General features: G+C 40.1%; 1 protein-coding gene across 4 annotated transcripts; it reads right to left on the bottom strand.

The window, feature by feature from the left end:
• Positions 1-409: 409 nt before the first annotated feature.
• Positions 410-16,086, bottom strand: FAM133B (family with sequence similarity 133 member B). Of its 4 annotated transcripts, none has more exons than XM_074864577.1 (11): positions 15,897-16,086; positions 12,153-12,250; positions 11,380-11,458; positions 9,045-9,119; positions 8,839-8,871; positions 8,367-8,435; positions 7,668-7,763; positions 6,402-6,449; positions 4,081-4,176; positions 3,236-3,284; positions 410-1,695 (listed from the first exon to the last, which is right to left on the bottom strand). In XM_074864577.1, exons 1-11 carry the CDS (start codon positions 15,918-15,920, stop codon positions 1,691-1,693), a joined length of 672 nt encoding a protein of 223 aa, XP_074720678.1. In that variant the 5' UTR covers positions 15,921-16,086; the 3' UTR covers positions 410-1,690. The 4 variants fall into 4 exon arrangements, with proteins under 4 accessions (XP_074720678.1, XP_074720660.1, XP_074720671.1 ...); XM_074864559.1 differs by having other exon boundaries at positions 3,240-3,284; XM_074864570.1 differs by lacking the exon at positions 15,897-16,086 and adding an exon at positions 14,851-14,929 and having other exon boundaries at positions 3,240-3,284.
• Positions 16,087-20,895: the final 4,809 nt, after the last annotated feature.

The raw sequence follows: 20,895 nt of genomic DNA, 5'->3' as shown, positions 1-20,895 counted from the left end.
ATAGCAATATAAAATCATCTTTCTCCCCCAGTGTTTAGTTATGGTTTGCAGACTAAGGTCTTAAAGGTCTCAACATCCTTGGCAATACAATATTTGAAACATCTGTATGCAAGAGGTAAGTTCTAAAATAGCACCTGTGTAATGAAAAAAGGGGTGGATCTATAGTTGACCACTTGGGATGGATGAGCAGTTGTTAAAGGCTAACAGGAGGCCCAGCAATGGGTACTTCAGTGGAAAATGAGAATTTCATGTAAAACCTAAAATTGAATGGTTGCTTGTGTCTTACTGTGTGCACATTTAATTTATAAAAAGTTTTTTCAATTTCTAAAGCAATTAATTTGAAGTAAAACAGCTTTATGATTTAGGTCAACATTCTGTAGCCCTCAAGTACAAAAATATAAATACAAACTGTTTAAACAGTATCTTTAATGAGATTCTGGCAGTAGTTTTTTTTATCTAACAAGACACATCACGTAACAGGTCTGCCACTAAACTTGCTTAGAGTAAAATCAGCTTCAATATGAAGCTGTTAAGGTATCAAAACCCTGCTTTTTACATGCTAAATATCTTCAGCAAGTGTGCACTTAAACACAGCAATGAACTTAACTATAAGAATAACTAAATACATACATGAAACTCTGCATGTGGAACGTAATTAATAGAACTGGTTACAACAAACTATTACCTGCATTTTGTTAATTTAAAAATAGTACAAATCATGCAAAACAATTCTAAAGATAATGCAAAGAAAGCTACCAGTGTTTGCAAGAAGTGTTCAACTAAACCAAAAGTACATTAAACAAAATATGCATATTTACTAGCAAAGATCTATCGCTATTTCAAAGAAGCAGAGGTAAAATCTTCAGGTTTTGAATGTCAGTCATACCGCAACATGTCATTGCTCTTGCTTAATGCAGAAGCACATGCTTAGAAGCCCAGAACTGCTTATTCAGAAAACGTCTGCTGACAATAGTTCTGGCTTCCCTAGAATCAGAGATGCTGCATGGCTTAAAAATAGCAGAGATTTGCAAGAACCAAAGGCAAAGGCACCCTATTCAGTTAGCCAGAATGGTAGCATTCCCTTTCTCATAAGCATGAAGACAGTAATGGGGCAGATGATAAACATTTCTACAAAGGCAGCATTTTAAACATTATAATTAGTTTCCCATTTTGTAAATGCCATTAGCAGACACCAGTTTGTAATAGTTTATGTATAATATTAACCTGCAGGATGAACTTGGGATTTTATTTGTCCTGATTTACAAATAAAGACTATTACTAATGCTTTAAAAGACTACTTTTACTACCTAAGAAGTTTAACTCTTATTTTCCAATATTTTACACCTCAGCTGGACTACCATCTCATATGGTTTCAAACATCTAACACTGCTCACTGGAATTTTAGAAAAGTTGTACCCCATGTATTAAGCAGCAGGCAATAACAATGGTCTTTCCCAGCGCAGCTGCGTCAGGCTGGCTACTGAAAGATTAGGAGTATTTCTAAAACACAGGAAATCTCATGCAGTTTGGTAAAGTTTGCTGTTATTTCACAGTTTAAGTTTCCTTTAGTCATTGCACTTCTGTTGATAGTCTTGGTTTTTTAAAATATTATTCTGAATCCGAATTTGAACCAGCAATCTTCTTTTTCTTCTTTTTACCGTGTTTCTTGTGCTTCTTTCTCTTTTTTGTTTTATCCTAAAAAAATAATAAAATTAAATGGAAGTTATTATATAATAAAATTGCCATCTATTAAATTCTGCTCATGCAAAATGAGAACATGGAAAGGACATCTTTACAAAGACATTTCAAAAGAGATTTCTATAAAAGCCTACTGAGAAATCACAAAAAGAAAATTCACATTTTACCCAGTAATTTGCACTATTACGAGCAGTCTTAAATTGATCTCCATCATGGTCTGGCTATTTCACACCTCTCATCACAGTCATGATTACATTTCCTAATATTTTAAATGATTTTCAGTGCTTTATAGATTTCTGAGAAAGTAATATGGAAGTGCTTTGACAAGCAGTGACATCTTATGTGTGTGGGAATAACTAGGACGTTTATGTATTTTAAAGTAAGTGCTTCTATTTACTGTGCAAAATTAAATAGTTCAACTACACTTGGCTAGAGTCTCCGGCACTTGCACCTCATTTAAAATAAAACAATTATGATCTCAATTGTAAATGTGAATACACTCAATTAACCCCACTGTATTCAGTCCTCAAGTTATTATCTCTATCACTGTAATACAGAAGCTGAGAGAGATAATCTTGTCTTTTTGCAAGCAGAATTCTTGAACAGGTGTGACATTGTGTCAAGAAAACAATCTTGGTATAAAAGCTTTGTTTTATACATATTACTTACACACACAATTCTAAGAAAAAAACCACAATCAGTCACTAGAAATTTTATGGGAAACAGCTTATATGGTTATGGAAAAACAAACGAGTTCCATGGAAAATGTGTATTGATACCCCTATGCTTGTATTTTTACGTGACTAATGTAAAACTTCCCTTCACCGTAACTCATCTAGACAACTGAGATGTCTAATTAGGAACACTGCTGCTGACAGGGGAGACAGAAAGATACACAGACATCTTGAGTGGGCATTTAGGGTCTCAAAATCACTATGCTCCTAAATGAGGAGCCTCAGGTACATGTGATGAATCTGGGCTCTATATAAATCCCTGCTGAACCTTCCTCTCACTTTTACCAACAGAAACAAATCAAGAAAATTGAGAAAAGTAACGGGTTGTTGACAGCTTTTTATTTGGTTGGGGGAAGAATTATATTAATGTAGATGTTGCAGCGATTATGCCCTATGGCCCTTCCCATGGTGTGGTAGAGGGGGCTTACCAAGGAAGAACTATACACAACATGACAAAGGACCAACACTGATGTCTGTGTGGCAAACTGCTACCCTACCTCATACGATACAGAGATTAGTAGTTCCAGTAGGTTAAACTAGTAGAGTAAAATATATGCTACAGGAAGTGTTAAACTTACATAAATCATAGATATCTATATAGGTAAAACAGTGACAAATTCCTCCTTTAATTCAACAACCGAAAAAGTGACTGCAGCAGGTAAATAGAGAAACTATTAATTTACATTTATGTAACAGTAAACTTTTGCTATAAAGCATTTGTACTACTGAAACATGTGAAATTGGAAATCAACCAAGTACAGAGTATTTATATCCTAAAACTACAGTTTGAGTAAGAAGGATACTTGCTGTTTTCTCTTTTTCCTCACTGTTCTTCTTCTTTTTTGCTTGCACCTAAAAAAAAATTAAATAAATTGTAACAGGAGAGAAGCTTTGGAAATGCTCTTTTAAATAAAAGTTTGAGCTTTTGTTGCATATAAATGAATGATGGCACAACAGTGGCAGAACATACTGAACAATACCCTGGGAAGAAACACTGATTATCTGTGTTATATTCTAGAATATGCATTATCCTATAAAATCTGATTTGGGAACACACTCTGCTTTTAATGCACAGCAGAACAAGAAACAGCAGAATTACAAAGGTAAAACTGATAAGCTAACAATGTGGCAAAAATTCTTAATGAAAAAACACAACACATTGAAGCCATCCCAAATGTTCTAATCCTACAAGAATACAAACCCTCAAAATAGATATACACAAGGCTGAGAGTAAGATTGTTAAGCCCAAAAATTTTAATTCACTGGAAAAGGGAGCCAAAAAATTTTAGCCATCTTGAAATCTGCCAATCTATTCACAAACATCAGAGAAATCTTGTGAAGGACACCACACCATTCACTTAGCCTCATTTTCATTGAGCTCTAAAATATCCATAAAAATATGAAAATTTTCAAGAAAATGAATTCAAAATGACTTGTAGGCGATAGGAGCTGTACTAAACAATTCTTACTAAAAGTTTTTATTAAAGAGAAAAATACAAGCACTTTTGAATCTGTTGCACTCAAATTCAGCTGTACTGAGCAGAAGAATTTCAACAGTATATTAAATCTAAGCTAGTTCATTCATTCACTCATGTGAATCAGTAAGCTAAAAGCATTATAAGATCTGAAATTGAGGTTTCACACTGACCTCCTCTGTCTGATCCGATTCTGATAAGGATTCCGATGATAAAGGTCCATCACCACGATCGGCTTTCTTCCTTTTCCTGGGGTGATTTTTACCTTCCTACACCAAGTAATATATTTGTGAGTAAAGTCAGGCCTTTTGAATTTTATAAAACTTCTGCTTAAAACTTAGACCGAATTATTTCTAAGTTGTGAAATATTTTTAAATATTGTTGACATTAAACTAATTACTCATCATCAAGAAATTACCCTACTATTAAAATGCTTTTAGGGGAAACAATCTTTTTCTGTATATTCCCTTCTCTTGTTACCAAGATACAGCAGCCTTCTAAAAGTGCAAGGGATAATACTACAGTATAGTCACTTATTTTAAATAATAACATTGATAATGTTGTAATATAAATAATGAAGCTGTAAGCATTTGAAGATAAAATGTTTCACTACTTTTAAATACTGATGAGTAAAAGAAGATCATAGAATCATAGAACAGTTTGGGTTGGAAGGGACCTTAAAGATCATCTATTTCCAACCCCCCTGCCATGGGCAGGGACACCTTCCACTAGACCAGGTTGCTCAGAGCCCCGTCCAACCTGGCCTTGAACACTTCCAGGGAGGGGGCAGCCACAGCTTCTCTGGGCAACCTGTTCCAGTGTCTCACCACCCTCAGAGCAAATAACTCCTTCCTAATGCCTAATCTAAATCTACCCTCTTTCAGTTTAAAGCCATTACCCCTTGTCCTATCACTACATGCCCTTGTAAAAAGTCCCTCCCCATCTTTCCTGCAGGCCTTGTTTAGGTACTGGAAGGCTCTCTTCTCCAGGCTGAACAACCCCAACTCTCTCAGCCTGGCCTCACAGGGGAGGTGCTCCAGCCCCCTGATCATCTTCACGGCCCTCCTCCGGGCTTGCTCCAACAGGTCCATGTGCTTCTTATTTCTCAATATGTGCATACAAACACTGCAGCTTCAGCCTCTTGCTTTGTTGATGAAAGAAAAACCTCCTTGTGTATTCTGTCCCTGCCAGCTGCACTTCAATACTTCATCTATAATCTCAGTATATTTAAAGGACAGTCTTTATTATTTTTAAAATTTTTAATGCTGCATGAGATTTCTCTGATGAGCTACTTCCCCACCCTTTGCAGGTGGACCAGGGAAAGTGTTCCTAAGACTGAAACTGCTTTCTTCCATTCAATTTCTAAGACCAGAAACTGAAAAAAATCTTGCTAATCACCTTTTTTGCAAGGTGGGATCACACACCTCAGCTGTGCTATTTAGCCTATTAAAGGTACCTCAATCCTTTCCCAAAAGTACTCTGAAAAGTACACATGAGGCAGCCCATTTGAGAGATCGAGGATCTTCAGGTAGGGGAAGACCTCTAGTCCCCAAATACCCTTTGCTTTCAGAAGATGTGCAAAAGTAGCATTACAACAAGGGGCTATGGCAGACACTTGGTCTTTGAAGAGAAGCTACTCAAAAGGAGTTTGTGGGAAATGGAAACTGGGAAATGGAAGCAGGAGCAAGGGGGGGGGGGGAATCAACACATTTGCCTTCTGCAGTGGAGAATTTGTACATCAAAGTCAATACCGTTGACTGCAGTAGTAGAGGCTGATGTGATGAGAGAGGTAACTGGAGAGAAAGACTAGGGTGGACCCTGAAAGCATTGTTAGCTTACACATAGGGTACAAATAACTAAAATTTAAGTCAACAAGATTATTTGCATTAAGCATAATGGATGGAAGATGGTCCTTAGATGTGTGTACAAAATGGTGAGGTGGTGCGAAGGAGAAAGGGTTTTCATGTTCAGAGAAAAAACAGAATAAGGTAATTTTTCTTAAGCTAATACATTTTTCTTTGCAATTTTTCAAAGCCGTCGTAAGTACAATATCTATAATTATGACTACATTTAGATAAATATATCCTCTGCTTGATGCTCCTTAATTTACAGCAACAAGCCAGTATCCTACCAGGCATGCCACTGAAATATCACCACACATATTTTTAGCTCAGTGTGACTCCTCAAGATAAAACCCAAAATACTAAAATGCAGCTGATCTACTACAGCAGATTAGATACTTTTTTCATTTACCTTCAGAAGAAGAACAGATTCAGCAGTTTTCACTAACAATTACTAAAACAGGAGCTGAACCCAACTAAATGTCTACCTCAAAATTGGGGTACTGAATACCTTCTGAGCGTGCAGTTTTGGACAGAAAATTTCCATAGGTGTAAACTGAGGCATTTAGAAAGAGACTTTTAGAAAGAGAGAGAGTGCTCTGTTATGTATGTCAAAAGCAGTTCTGATATAAGTATTTCGAGAGTAAAAATACCTTTTCTTTTTCACAATCTTCCTTTGACCTTTTCTTTTTTGTGCTGTCCTAAATAGGAAGAAAAACATAAACCACAACAAAATTATTTCAGGAAAGAGGTAGAACTCCCAAAAGCAGTCTGATCCATTGTCTTTTTCTATCTATTGAAGGTTGTTCTTCAGCGTTGCTCTTTCTACCTTGCAGTTAACAGGAAAACTATGAAAAAGCCATAATTTTGATGCAGCTGCTGACTTCCTGAACCAGCAGTGTGAAAAGGTCTGTATGGAATAGAGTACTTACAGTACACGTAGTGAACCTCTGGAAAGGATACCAGCTACGGCTACTGTAATCACACATAAAATCTTCTAACATATAACAGTCTGAAGTCTTTATTCTCTATCCATGCCCATCTCCACGGATCAGGCAGGGGTTAAGCACGTATTTCCATGAAGTTTTCTGCCTTCCAATTTCAGCAGTAAGGGTAACAAAAGTTTTCAAACTCCCTTTAGCACAAATTTTAGTAGGTGTATGCAAACAGTGATTCATCACAATTTATACCACACTGAATTAGGTATTCCAGTGAAATCCTGTGATAAAGTCTACACACAGAATCTTAACAACTCGCTGTATTATTAATATTTAGGCAAGAAGTACAGGTACTATCCACTGTAACACAGAAAAATTCTAACATAACAGAACAAATTGCCTTATATATCTTTTCCACCTTTTTGTTCATCCAGTAAGCCCGGGTATCTACATTGCTCTACTTTCAGAAAAGGGAAAAGACACCCTCAGTTTAATATGCATTTGGGAAAGGCTCAGTTCTCCAAAAGGAAACTACTCAGTTCACAGATATTTAAAAGGCAATATTCTGGCCACTGATATCCTGCAATACCTGTATTTTCACAGCCAGTGTTCAATTAAATAGCATATTCACAAGAATTTCACAGACCATTTTATTTTGTTAGGTGTTAACATAGTATTAAAACTAAACATTTGAGCAGCACAAAAGCTGCATATATTTGAAATCAGAAAAATAGCTAAAAATTGCTGGAATAAAGCATGTTCATTTTCTAAAGATCAAATAATTTCTGCCAGGTATTGTGGCTAGTGGAGGTAGATTCCTGTTTGCATCTGGAAGATACAAGCACGGCTCGGCTACCGTAAGAATGTATGGCTTTAAATTTGGAAGATAAAAAAATACTGACAAGCTATTATTATTAATGTTTATGTCTTTATAACACTGATCAAGAAAAGTTCCCAAGGGTAACACATCTACATATTTACCTTACTGTCTGACTCGGATTCAGAAGTTGAGCTTGCTGAAGATTTCCGTGAGGAGCGATACTTCTTTTTCCTTCTTTTCTTCCCTTGCTTTTTATCCTATCCACAAATATTGTAGGAAAAAAAGAAAAACACAACCCTGAATTTATTCTCATTCAAATGAAAGACTTACATTAAATATAAAGAATAGGGAACACCAAATTCCTACATGTTATCACGTTCTCTTGAGGAATAAAGTACACTACAATTGATTCCTTTAGCGGAGGACCTTCATAACTCTTCTGCATTGAAAAAACGTAAACTGGTGAAAAATCCAGATTCTCTAGATTCTGTTTAGTATTTAGATGTGTGCTGTAGAATCTGATTATCTGTAACAAAGATTTTTGCTAAAAAGTAAAAATGGTATGTTTGCATTTTTATGATTAGATGGGGGATTCTATTGAAAAGCATACAATTCAATGTTAAAACAGAAATAGATCCAGTTTAAAGCTGGCTGCTCAAAATTTATAGTGTTCATCAAGAAATTCTTGAACAGATACATACCTAAAATTCACAACTTTGTTTTATGTAACAAATGCATAAAAATTGAATGGGTTTATGCAAACCAAGCCCTCAAACAATATTCTAAAATATATTACCAAAATCTGTGTTAAATAAGCCTCATGAACAAAACATGTTCAATTCTGGTAAGTTAGTTCTTACCTCATCTTCTGAATCAGATGAACTGCTGGAAGAATCAGAGCTTGATGAAGAAGAGGAAGATGAAGACAACTTGACCAAACACAACAAAAAGTGAAGCTTGTGAGATGCAGCATTTTTGTCTGGCAAATAGTCAAAAGACCATCCAAACACTCCCTTTAAAATGTCTTATTTTGGAAAGTATTATCAATGGAATTTTATTTCCAAGAAGCTGGTCTACATAGAGTTTCTTAAATAAAACTGTAAAAAGTCACTTCTAACTTTTTTTAATATTATCTATTTAATGCTCTTTTCCTCCCTTTAAGCAGAAGTAAAATTCTCCTTGTACAGAATGTACGCCACCCCTCTCAAATAAAAATCAGTTAACAACTAAATTCAAAATTACAGCTATACTCTCACTTTCCAAGAGAACTTAAATGACAACTACAAACAACCCCAAAGCAAAAAAGCCCAGAAGACTGAAAATTTTGCTCACCCTATTGGATTTCTTCTTTTCCTTTTTCTTTTTCTTAAAAATAGAATAAAACAAATGTTACTCTGGCATCATGTTCTTTTGCTGTGCATTTAGGTTTATGTACTTTGATTCTGGCTTTTAAAATGTATTTATGGCATTCTGTATTGGCAGCATCAATGATAAATCCAGTTCCAAACACAGACTGTATGAAATTGAAAATAACTTACCTCTTTCTTTTTGGAGGAACTCTCGTTTCCACCCAGTAATTTCTCCCTGTGTTTTTCCAGTTCCTTCTTCCAATTCTGAAAACAAAACCAAACAGAAACGGTGACCTGAGCATCATTTCCAAACAGCTTTTTTTAAGAGACCTTTTTTGAAATCCTGTCCCCTACCTGACATTACAGTTTTCACAAAACCCACAGAAAATAAACAACAGATAATGTTAACCAAGGCTATAATGCATTTGATTTTACAGAAGATTAATATTAACTGAAATACCATGTTAGTTCACACCTTAATGTTCAAGTTATTTGGATCTAAGAGATTGTCATTTACCCTGAAGGTCATCAATTATGGTATTTTTGCTTTTGTATCACAGTGTTCTTGCCGCAGCACTTTAGAAAGCCAGGGTACCCTACCAGAAAAATTGCTATGTTGTCTTAGTTTTAAAATCACCTGAGAAAAAAATTCAAGACAAATTCTCCTGGCCCTTCTTCAATGTATGGGTGTCTATTCTGGGCCTTGTTGGCGTCAATGATGATTAGATTACATTATTATACACATCTTCATAGAAATGCTCTTATTTTGGTTAGGCCAAGCACATCACATGGATAAAAGTTTCCTCTCATTCCTCCTTTTCAATCCCTCACAAGGTCTCTAGTCTGCCTAAAATCCCCCCTTCAAGAGCTCTGAAACATCCAATCCGCCCCCATCAGACTGAGAGGCTGCTAGCTTCAATCTGCACTATTCCTGCTTCCCACGCCAGACACATCACGCGCTCCCTTCCTCATTACTATTATTCCGATCCTCCCTTTCCTCACAATGAAGCTGTATTTGTATCGTATTGGCAAAGCAATGATAATCTGTATATTGTGCTGAAGGGACAGAAGTATCAGGAATTAAGTACGATTATACCTGTGCGATGAAGTATGATAACACAGATCCCCAAGTCAGCATACTGTGAATTAGCTGAACACTGCTGCTGAGAGACACGGCAGATTAGCCAGGATACAGTGCTGTGCGTAACGTGCTTCCATGGGCTAAGGCAGCAGTATTGCAGTGGGTTGTGTAGTTTGATACACCAGCTACCCAGAGCTACCTGAGGGGTTAACACAGCCTGTGCTTTATTAGGCAGGCATTCTCTTTAAATTATTTTAAGACTGTGCTAGTCTAATGTTTTAAACAAAAAAGCACAACATCTGTCAGTAAACTAGGAGAGAGAGCACCTCATTCAGAGACTTGTAATCTTTTAAACCGTTCAGAGATTAGTTCTTAGGAACTTTAGGAAGAACTCATGGCCATTTCACGATTCCATGCATCCCCTCCTACCCTTCTGCCATACTGAAAGGCTGTTATCTTGTATCCATGACAGTTTCAATTATTTCACAATGAAGCAAAGATAAAAGCAGGAAAGGAACATGATAGAATACTAAACCAAACTCACCGAGCTAAAACTCACAGAGTGCAGAACAACTGATCCTCTCCGAATAGCACACTGAGTATGACCCTCCAAATACTGGTAAAACTTCTTAGGCAAAATAGTATAGCAAAAGTACTACAGGTGCTATGCCCTTCCAGAAACAAAGGGGGAGCATAATCTTCTTCAACTAGAAACACACACAATGATGAAGACTACTGTTTGAAGCTTATCGCAAGATACCAGAACCCAAGAAAGAACAGGAACAGTTAAATTCATTATATACTGATTTCTTCCTATGTATGCAACAGCAGTTACATGTGAAACCTTCTTATATCGTGCTGATCTCCAGTGGGCAAGGAACACAAGCATCAGAGCAGCTGCATTTATAGGGAACCAGTATGGAATGTAATCAGCTTGAAATGAGAGAGAAGGAAGTGCTTCCTAGTCCTATCTGTGTATTGAAGGCCATTCTTTTTGCCTTCTCCAGTATGTGTACATTCCCTGCCAAAGATGTCTGTTTCCAGTAATACACCTCCTTCCAATATATTTGGATTGTGGGACCTTAAACAAGTGAAGATTAGCACAACAGACTTTGGTTTATCATACCAGAAAATGCACAAGTTTAATTTATTAATATAAACATATGTATTTGTATAACTATGTTTACATTTATGAAAAGTTCAAGTTTTATTCAGCAGCAATTTTCAAAACTTTTTAGATAGTGTTTCTCCGAACTGAGAATAGCTCTTCATTGGTTAAGTGGTAACCTTAACTTCTGATACAAATGAAACAAAACATTTACTCATTAAAAGCTTGAGTGAAGTGAAATCATATGGGTACCTGCTGCCATTAATGATAATGGAAGAAAAGTAGCATATAACATAAGAAGAATCAAGTATTAACAAACTAATAACACTACCAACCTCGTTCATCTTTTCTTCAAACTCAGCCAAAGCCCTGGATCCTTTCTTTTTCTTTTCTAGTTGCTCTTTCACTTCTTCCCTGCATAAAAAAGGATGATAGATCACAATTTTCACAGCTAAAAATACCTTATTCAGTGTCTAACTTTTTGTAGGGTTTTTTGAAGTTTAGCTTTGGCTGAACTTCCAACAGAAAGAAGAATGAAAACATCTTAGATGTCATGCATATGGTAACCTATCCCTAATAAGTATGGTAGCTAAATCCCTCTGAAAGATCTAAAGCTAACTTTGCAATTAGGTAAAATGTTCTCTAATGCCTTATGAGAGGAGGCAAAATGGACTGAATGTAAAGCAAGTTGATAATATCTTGAAGTGCCGATTTTGTTGGGTAGGGTAAACTGTGTTCTAAGAATATACTAGCAAAATGATTTTCCAGAGATTCCTTTTTTAAAAATTAAATATATCTGCAGGCTTTAGGTATTAGGATTTGTGAAAGAGGTAAAATGATCAACAGTTTCCTCTTCTGAGATACCATTGCCAAAATACTTAAAGACAAATGAGAAATACACATTTCAAAATGAAATACTATTGTTTTTAAAAGAGGAGACTGAATACATATTTAGAAAAGAGGAACTTGGCCAGTGCCAGAAACAAGGAATCTTTCAAAATGTATTACTGGGTATTCTGGGGAGGAGGTAGGTACAGTGTCATCTTAGCAAGAGGGAGCAAATCTTTTACTCAAAAGGTTAGAAGGGCAGACGAGTATTGCCACTTACCATGTTGGTCTTGGCCTGTTCAAGTAGTCTTGTATTGTGGGTCCTGAATTTTGGGCAGGACCTCGCGCTCTGGCCATAGCTATGGGATTCATATAAGCCTTGAATATGAAACAACAAAAAGAAATATAAAATTAATCAGCTGCACTATAGTACCAAAATCTGTCAACTTTTGTTTTTTCACAGAAACTTTTTCTCACTCACTGAAAAATAATTCTGGCTTATTTCTAAACATATAAAATATTTAACAAAACTAAGTTGATCGGTTTGGCAGAAAGACTCAGGTAAGTGCTCTCAATTTTGAGTTACACTGTGGCAGAAAGAACTCATCCACAAACAGACCACGTTCTTTACAATAATTCCTCCTCCCTGAGCAAGGATTTTGCAAACGGAGTACAGTATCATGATTGCTGAAATATTCTTCCTTGGGACACGGAAAATGTAACTAAATTTCAGCTCTTACTCTCTGGGACAACTGATCTTATGCCTTTACAATTCTGTGGAAAACTGATGATAGATTCAACAAATCCTGCATAAAGTTTTTTGCTGTAACACCAAAAAAAGCAAGTGCTGGTGCTCTGCTACAATTATGCATGTACGAAAATTCTGTGATTTAGGGCTATTTTAAAGAGGAAAAAAAGACAAACATCAAACCAAAACCCCCAGTGTTATGAGGTATTCCATCTTTCCTCTTCATATTCACTCTAAAAATGTAATAGGTTATAAAAGATTAATTTAAAACTTAGAACTACTCATAATTCACCTCGGCAATTAATGGAAAAACTCTAATCTAGCAAACAATTCTTCAATTTTTTTGTTATGCCAGTATTATTTTGCTCACACAAAAAGAAGGTACATATACCACCTTATCTCATGGGCTTTTATCACTATGTCATCCCAACACTTCACTGTTCTTACTGTCCACAGTTTGGAGATGAGAAAAAAATTAAACAGTCAAAACCAGTGGCTTTGGTTGCCTAACCTGAGATAATTTTTTTTTTTTTTAAGAGTACAACATTTTGTAGATTCAAAGTAAAGATTCAACCATATGTGTAGCTCTTATATGTCCGACACTGTTTTTTATCAGGCCATAAAGTAAAGCATTCAGAAACCACCACGCACAGTAAGTGACCATTTTTTTTTGTGAAAGCTGTCAAAAGCATCAGCTGCTGCCCCCGCTCCTGTTGCCCCCACCGCAGAAGCGGTGGCCACAGCAACGCTGAGTTTCTGGCCTGGACAGTGAGCAGGCTGGTGGTCTTCAGCTCTTGGGGCTACATTTAGACCAGGAAGAGGGACTCCAGGCTCTGCCTGGGATGGGGCAGTGGGCCAGCTTGACACCTTCGTTTGTAGCCAGGTGGATGCATGCACTCAAGTAGTCAGAGCACTTAAAGAGACGCATTCACATTATTAACTCTGACATTTTATTATATTACAGATCTACCGATGAGTAAATATTTTGCATTTGAATTCAGCTTCAAGTGGAAAAGGAGCTCCTTTAGCAAAGAGGGAAAGCAGTATCTAAACACTGTTTTTATTAAACAAAGGTGATTTCAATGTACTAGATCCACTAGAGAAGACAACAGAGATGCAATTCATGACTTGCTTACTCCAGTGAGCAAAATGCATCAACTCTTTTTGGTTACCACTGAAGAACTTATATCTGAAAGCTCTAGCTTCTTACAAAATTATTATTCCTAAAAACAAGGTCTCTTGCTGTTCTTAAATAAAAATTAGCTACTTTCTTACCTGGGCTAACCTGAAATGAACACCCCACCACCTCCCAACAAAAGTCTCTCTACCTGCAGAAGAGGCTACAACTGTCCAGTGTTGTTTTTCTACTTCCTCAAACTGACCCCAGGTAACCAGCCAGGAAGATTCCTCCTCTGTTCAGTGGCTTTAACTTTCCAGCAGCAAGCACATGATGACTGAATACTGCTCTATATTCCACAATTAGGAAATTTATGTCTTAAAACATGTTCTCATAATTTCAAACAGATTTATGAAGAATTACATTTCTTAGAAGTATTTCCACTGCTTTGCCAAACTGCACGTCACTAGCCAGGGAGAGCACAGAAATGCACTCTCAGTAAAGGAAGTGCTTGTCTGCAAGCATTCATTTTCTTCTTTTGGCAGTTGGCTCGAGCTGTTATTAAAAGGTATTTGTTGCATAGCTTTCATGCTCATGAAAAGCATAAAGCACCTTGAGTCAGCTAGGGTTCTTGGAGCAAGCAATACAAACTGTTACTGCCTCGCAACTATCCTGCAGATGTGAAAATTTATTTAAATTATTTAATAAAAACAAACTTATTTTCCATCTCCAAATAATCAAAACGATGGTGTATTGAAGAAGACACATGGGAAAGAAGTCACAAGTAGAAAGCTCTATGAACACAGAAGAGAAGCAAGGGGTCCTGTATTATAACTTGTCTGTACTAGCAGTCATCATGGCACAATGAACCTTACATAGGAATATAAAGATTTGCTGGTATTGGTAGGTGCATCCCAACTGTCCTATTAGAAGAAAATTAAGAATAAATAGACACCCAAAAACATTACAAGAGGCCAATACATTTCAAGCATAGGCCGGGTCTTGCGGTCTGACACTGTCAACTCTTTCTCAGTAGACTCCATTATTCTGATGCATCAATAAAGGAATCAAAGGCACTTCGCTACCCATTTGTATAACGTATATGTCCATCACCTCTGTTAGGTATTATTCCACCAAGGTAGGCAAAGGCATTTCCCTGAATGGATTTGAGTATGAACTCATAGCACATGCTGGAAAGAGACAAAAAAATGGGGGGGAGCATTATGACTGATTTTTAATCATAAAAGCAATTAATTGTAAATTTATAATGCCTAAATGAAACATAAGCATAAGGTGAATGGCTAACTGGTACAAAAACGTTTAAAGAAAAATATGAGGAGGGATGAACACGGTAACAGTGCAAAGTCAGGCTCTGCAACCAAGCGCCTCGAAGTGCCTTTCTGGCCTTCTGGCCGCTGCGCGGGGGTTCGCGGGGCGCCGCGTACAGCGGCATTTCCCCGCGCTGAGGTGTAGCTGTAGCCCGGCTGAAGGCAATACGGCTCAGTGACGCTCAGCGGGACTTCAGCGAACGCCGCAACTCCCGCCGGGAACATTCCGTTTTTGCAAGGGCCCGGCCGGCAGCTTCACCGCCCTCGCTTCGCCGATGTCGGCGCCGGCACCGGGCACGGCTCTGCTGCCGGATTTGACGAGGCAACCGGCGGTTCTGTCGGGGCGCCGCGGGCACGCGCGTGCCCGCGACGAGGGCCGCCCCAGCCGGGGCCGCCGGCAGCCCAGGCCCCGCTCCCCCGCGGCGCCCACCGCGGCCGGCCGGCGCCGCGGGGCACGGCCCGCCTTTGCTGCCTGGCGGCCCGGGGCCCCGGGTTCGGCCGGTCCCCCCCGTCCCGCCGCCGCGTAGCCAGGCGGCCCTCGAGCGCCTCCCGCCCGCCGCGGCGCAGGGCCCGCCGGCACCGGGGCCCCCGCTTCTCCCCCGCCGTGGGGCGGCGGCCCCCCCCTCCTGCCCGCCCCTGCGGCGGCTGGAGCACGGGAGCGGGCCGGGCGGGCCTGCCTAGGCCGCCGCAGCGCTGCGGCCGCCCAGGCTGAGGCAGCGCCCAGCTCCCCCGCCGGGGCCGGCCCGAAGGGGCCGCCGCGGCTGCGGCGGATCCCGGCGGCGGCTGCCGCGCCCGCCCGGCCCCCACCGCTGCTTCCGCGCGTTAACTCACCACCCGGTTGTCCCGCTTCCCCATGGCGCCGCCGAGACCCTGCGCCGCCGCCCGCCGTCGCCTCGGCCCAGCCCAGGGCCCTTTCCCCGCGCCCGGGAAGCCGCGCCGCGGGCGCCTCGGCCCTGCTCGGCGCCGAGCTGCTGGGAGCGGCGATGGCGGCGGCCGCGCAGCGCCGTCTGCCGGGGCCTCCGCGCCACCGCGGCCGCAGCGGCCCCTCGCTGCCGGCGGCTGGCGGCCGCCCGCGCCCCGCCTCAGCCCCGCGCCCCGCCTCCGCGCCGCTCCCCGACGCTCCGTGGGGCGGGAGGGGAGGCGGTGGCGGCAGCGCTGGGCAGCGCGGGGGCCGGCGCGGTCGGAAGAGGAAGGGCGGGAAGGGAGGATGAGAGCGGGGGAGCGTTAATGCGGGACGCGGGTTGGGGTGGCGGCCCCGGCAGGGCGGGAGTCGTCGTGACGGCGGCGGTGAGGGGCCAGCGGCGCGGCGGGCTGGCGCCCGGCGGCGGGGTGACGCTGGGCCGGTCTTCGTGAGGGGGAGTGGAGGGTAACTCCGAGGGGAGAGCTGAAATGTAAAGGTACACGGGTATGCTGGGGCGCAGGGCCCGGGGCGCCCGTTTGGAAGAGACATCCCCGGAGAGGACAGGGTGTCATTACGACGGTTTTTTCTCGTCCTGATCTGTCTAGTGGTCAGTTACAGGTGGAACTGCAGTGTTGCTGCTTGTGTTCCTTCTCCTCCTCCTTCAGGAGATGCATAGACTATGGTATGAAATAGCAGCCTGTCCTGGCATTCAATGAAATGGGGCTCCATTAGAAGGAAGTTAAAAAAAAAAAGTGCTTATTCATCACTTGTTAGCTATCTGCACTGCAAAATAAGGAACGTGTTAATACTGACAAGGTTAATGCTGCATTAGGTTAATGGAAGTGCTAAAGGAAGCCCGGGAGTTACCGGGATCTACTAACTCAGGATTTCAAAAGTGCTTTTCTTAAAGTGTTACCATTAAAAATTACTGCATGTTAGTTACAGCTTTGTAAAAATGAAGAAAAGTAATTACACATTAATCTGTTCATCATACTACTCAGAAATGAGTTTTGTTTCTGAAATAGCGTTGCTGTGTGCATCCTATTTGGGAATAGCTGGAAAAACTGGTGAGCCCCTGGGAATTTGTGATACAAATTACTTAGTAAAACCAAGAGAAGGCTGTGAGGAACCAGAAGAAAACCAAGAAGGTGACTACACCAGAATTGCAAGTAAAATTTGCTCAATTGCAAATAAAATTTACTGTTGAAAATTGCAAGATAGAGCATGAGGGAAGGGATAACTTCAATTGCTCAGAAAATAGTTGGTGTGTTCTGAAACAAGGATGGCTACTTTGGAAACACATCAGGCAGAAGTTCTGACAGCTGCCTGTGATGCTGGGGAAGTACATTGAAGACAGAAGGAACAAACTGCATTAAAATGTATACAAGATAAGATTAGGAGTGTTACTAAATATATTACATGATGTATGAAAGCTTTGCTTGTGCTTTTGCTTCATTTGTTTGAGCCCTTTCATTCCCTTTCACGATGATACCCTTTCGTGAGGCACGGTGATGGCCTCACCCGGGACACATTTTCAGATTTGGGCCGTTGTGGAGTACACCCATGCAGTCCAGTTTGATCCCCCCGCACTGCAGCCGTGCAGGCCACCGCCAGCGCTGCTGCAGCCCCCGGGTGTGGGAGCACGGCTGGCTGGCCGTCTCTGCGCTGACGCCGTGGTAAGACTGCAGCTCCCCATGGGCTTCAGCTCAGCTGCGGCAGCGTGGGCAATACCTAAGCCACGTCAAGTCTGCCAGGACAGAATCACTCTGCGGAAATGTTTTGACCAAATTTGAACCAGGAGAGTTTATTCAACCAATGCTTTGCGCCATGAGGCTTTGAGCTGGTGCCCTGGTGCCTGGAAATACGAAGACTTGCCATTGCAGGAAGCCAGGGGTGCAGGGCACCCCCCTCCCTGTGCAGGCAGTGGGGAGGAGGGAGTCCTCCGCTAGGCACTCCAGAGTATTCTAATTAGACTCCCATTAGCTTTTCTTCCCTGGCTGCGAAGGAGGCTTGGGAGTCCGGCCAGACAATTCAGGCAGCTAAATCATATTTCTAAAAATGGATGAAAATACTTAGAGAAAGGACTTTTGTGTGACAGGAGACTGAAAGATGACCTTGTTTATCGAAGGGGGAAAAAACCCCCAACACAACTGATGGGTGTAAAATGGGGAATGGTACAGATACTGTACATCTTGCTTTCCGTGTATCAGTAAATGGCAGGGAAATGATAGACAAAGACAACACATTTAAATCTTTTAAAATGAACATTTGTTTCTATGGTGCTAATAAGCATGTGACAGCTAGTGTCATTAGATAATTTTGAGGCAAAGAGGATGGGAACATTTATGTATAATGAGAAGAGTAACAGTTGTGCTTATTTCTACAAGGTATTTTGCTTAATGGATTTTTTTTTTTAAATACAATTTTCTCTTCCATAACTGGGTTTTATGACCTTCATGCAGGGGATAAGCCACCTTCTCACAGATGAGGGCTAGGAAGAAAATTCCCATATGAAGAATTTGTTCCATAATTGTCCACAGCCTGTTGGATCTTCTTCTGTGGTATCTTGCCCTGAGCACTATCAGAGATAAAACACCGGACAGTATCCAGATCTGTATGGTAGCTCTTATTTAATCTGTTAAATATTTCCATGATTTTTTCCCTTTTTCACGATCTATTAGCTATGGCTAATATGGGTATTTATGACTATTTATGTCTGTTCTGCTCAGCCACAGGCCTCACTGCAGTTGATTTTGTGTCTGTCCCTGGCTGTAATCTTAGAATGTGCTTAAAGACTAATTTGGAATCTCACATAATGTAAAGGTAGCTGCTGTTTTTATTTAATGCTGTGTTGCACCTGTGGTGTGTATAACTTCTGTAGAGGACTTTCATGATTCCTTATAGCTTCTAGGGGCAGCACAAAGTTTTGGTTCTAAGTTATAAAACCCTTTGTGGCTTTGGGGTCTGGTTAGCTTTGCAGTCACTTCTGTCTAGAGCTTTCATCCAGAAGCTGAAATCTGTTTGGATGTTTGAGCTAATAGTTTTTAGATTCCTATGTCTGGTGGCTCGTTGGAAGCCTTGTTAGTAGAAACTACTTGTATCCTGCTCTAAAGAGCGCTTAATGATCTTTACAATAAGATGAAGCTTTGAGTTTTGACGAGGCTTTTTTCGTGGTTCAGGAGTGAAGACAGAAAATATGTATATGGTTTTAGAGTTCGATGTCGTGTTATTTTATGTTTGACTTAAAACATGCACTTTTACCATTTCTATATACCCAGAAATGTTACTAGTCATATTTATAGCCAATCAAGAAAAAACAATCAATAGTGTGCTCAGCTTCTTAAAAGATGGAAGATGAAAGCAGCAGAATCTTTAGGAATACACAGATACCACACATGTTAGTGCAACAGTGGGATCAAGTAACATTTGGGGAAAATACTGCATTTCATGAGTGACTGAGAGCCATTATAGCTGAATTAAAGCACAATTGCCTAAGCCAAAATAAAGAAGACTTCAGTAAAGACAAACTAGTGCTGAACGATACAGTGTTTATAGCAATTGTGACAATGTTATGCCTTTGAAAGAAAAAGCAATCACTCAAATTTGTATTTTTTTAAATGGAATTCATCCTAAGTAAGCAATAAGGTAGTTCTGAAATGAGAAATTAGGACCAATGGGCTTAGATTTTTATAAAACTAAAGGTATATGGTAAGGTGCTTGAAAGGGTGTGCATGTGCTTACGTTTCTGTGCCTGGTTGTGTGTATTGCTGATTTTCTGGAATACCCGAGGTGTTGAGAAAAACACTTGCAAACATAAAAACTAGAAAACAATGTTGCTAATTTTCTGTATTTAATATACAATACTTACTGTATTTGCATTCATTTTACATTTTTAGACAAAAGAAAAATATTTTTTTTGCCTTTTTACTTTCCAATAATTTGGGAACAACTAAAAAGAACTTGACACTGCGAAAATTTTTATTATATTGATTTTCATACTGAACCCTCAGCACCCAACAATAAATACACGTCTTTGCTTTTCTTGCACTGCCAGCAGCAAAACGTTCAGTTCCAAAGGACTGTAATTCTGATATAATACAATATTGATAACCTTCTGTGTGCCTTAATTTAATTTCACTGTATTGACACATGATTATTTTTGCAGTCGACCATCTTTACAAACTTGTAAAAGCTAAAGAATATGTTATATGGTAAGGTGCATGCTCCGATGAACTTCAATGCAGTCAATGTAAAGTAGCCCCAGTGGAGGATGTTCTTAAAGCAGAAAGCCCCATGGGGTGAAATCTGGGACCCAGAGCAGGCATGCAGTTAGATCAAAGGGCTTTGTCTGAAAGCTTGCAAAGGGAGCTCTAGAGTTTCCAAAGTGTCTGCGTTATTTCCCAGCCACTCGGTACAGCAGAAACATACTTTTTCCCCAATGCGTATATGGTAATCAGCAGCTGTGCAAGAAGAGAGAGGCTGCAAGATTTCATGTACAGCAATGGTGCAGTACTTTTATATACCACAGTTTGCGTGTTGTAGCCTCTTGATGTCATATTGATGACTAAAAGGTAAACCAGAATGTTTGAGGAACAATTCAAGAAATCACTGTTAAGTTTTTCTGTACCTCTGTAGGTGATACTGTGTTTCACACATAGGTGATTTTAATGCTGAATGCGAAGAATGTAAAGAACACTGAATATCTTAAGCACACAGAATAAAAAAAATTATGCACCTGTAAAAGAAACAGTAACACACGCACCTTTTCATGTTTGTACCCTGATTAAAAGAACATCATGAATTTCAAGTATGAAGTGATACAGTGAAATCACGTCCTGTGAATAGGCATCGATGGTAGCCTAGGTAGTACAGTTTGCACCGTAGGTAACTTTCCACCTTGCAAAAGAAAATCCTACTTCATATATAGGT

Source organism: Strix uralensis, chromosome 1 (assembly GCF_047716275.1).
Source record: "Strix uralensis isolate ZFMK-TIS-50842 chromosome 1, bStrUra1, whole genome shotgun sequence".
In the NCBI taxonomy this organism is placed as follows: domain Eukaryota; kingdom Metazoa; phylum Chordata; class Aves; order Strigiformes; family Strigidae; genus Strix; species Strix uralensis.
This window is presented reverse-complemented; position numbering and strand designations above follow the sequence as displayed.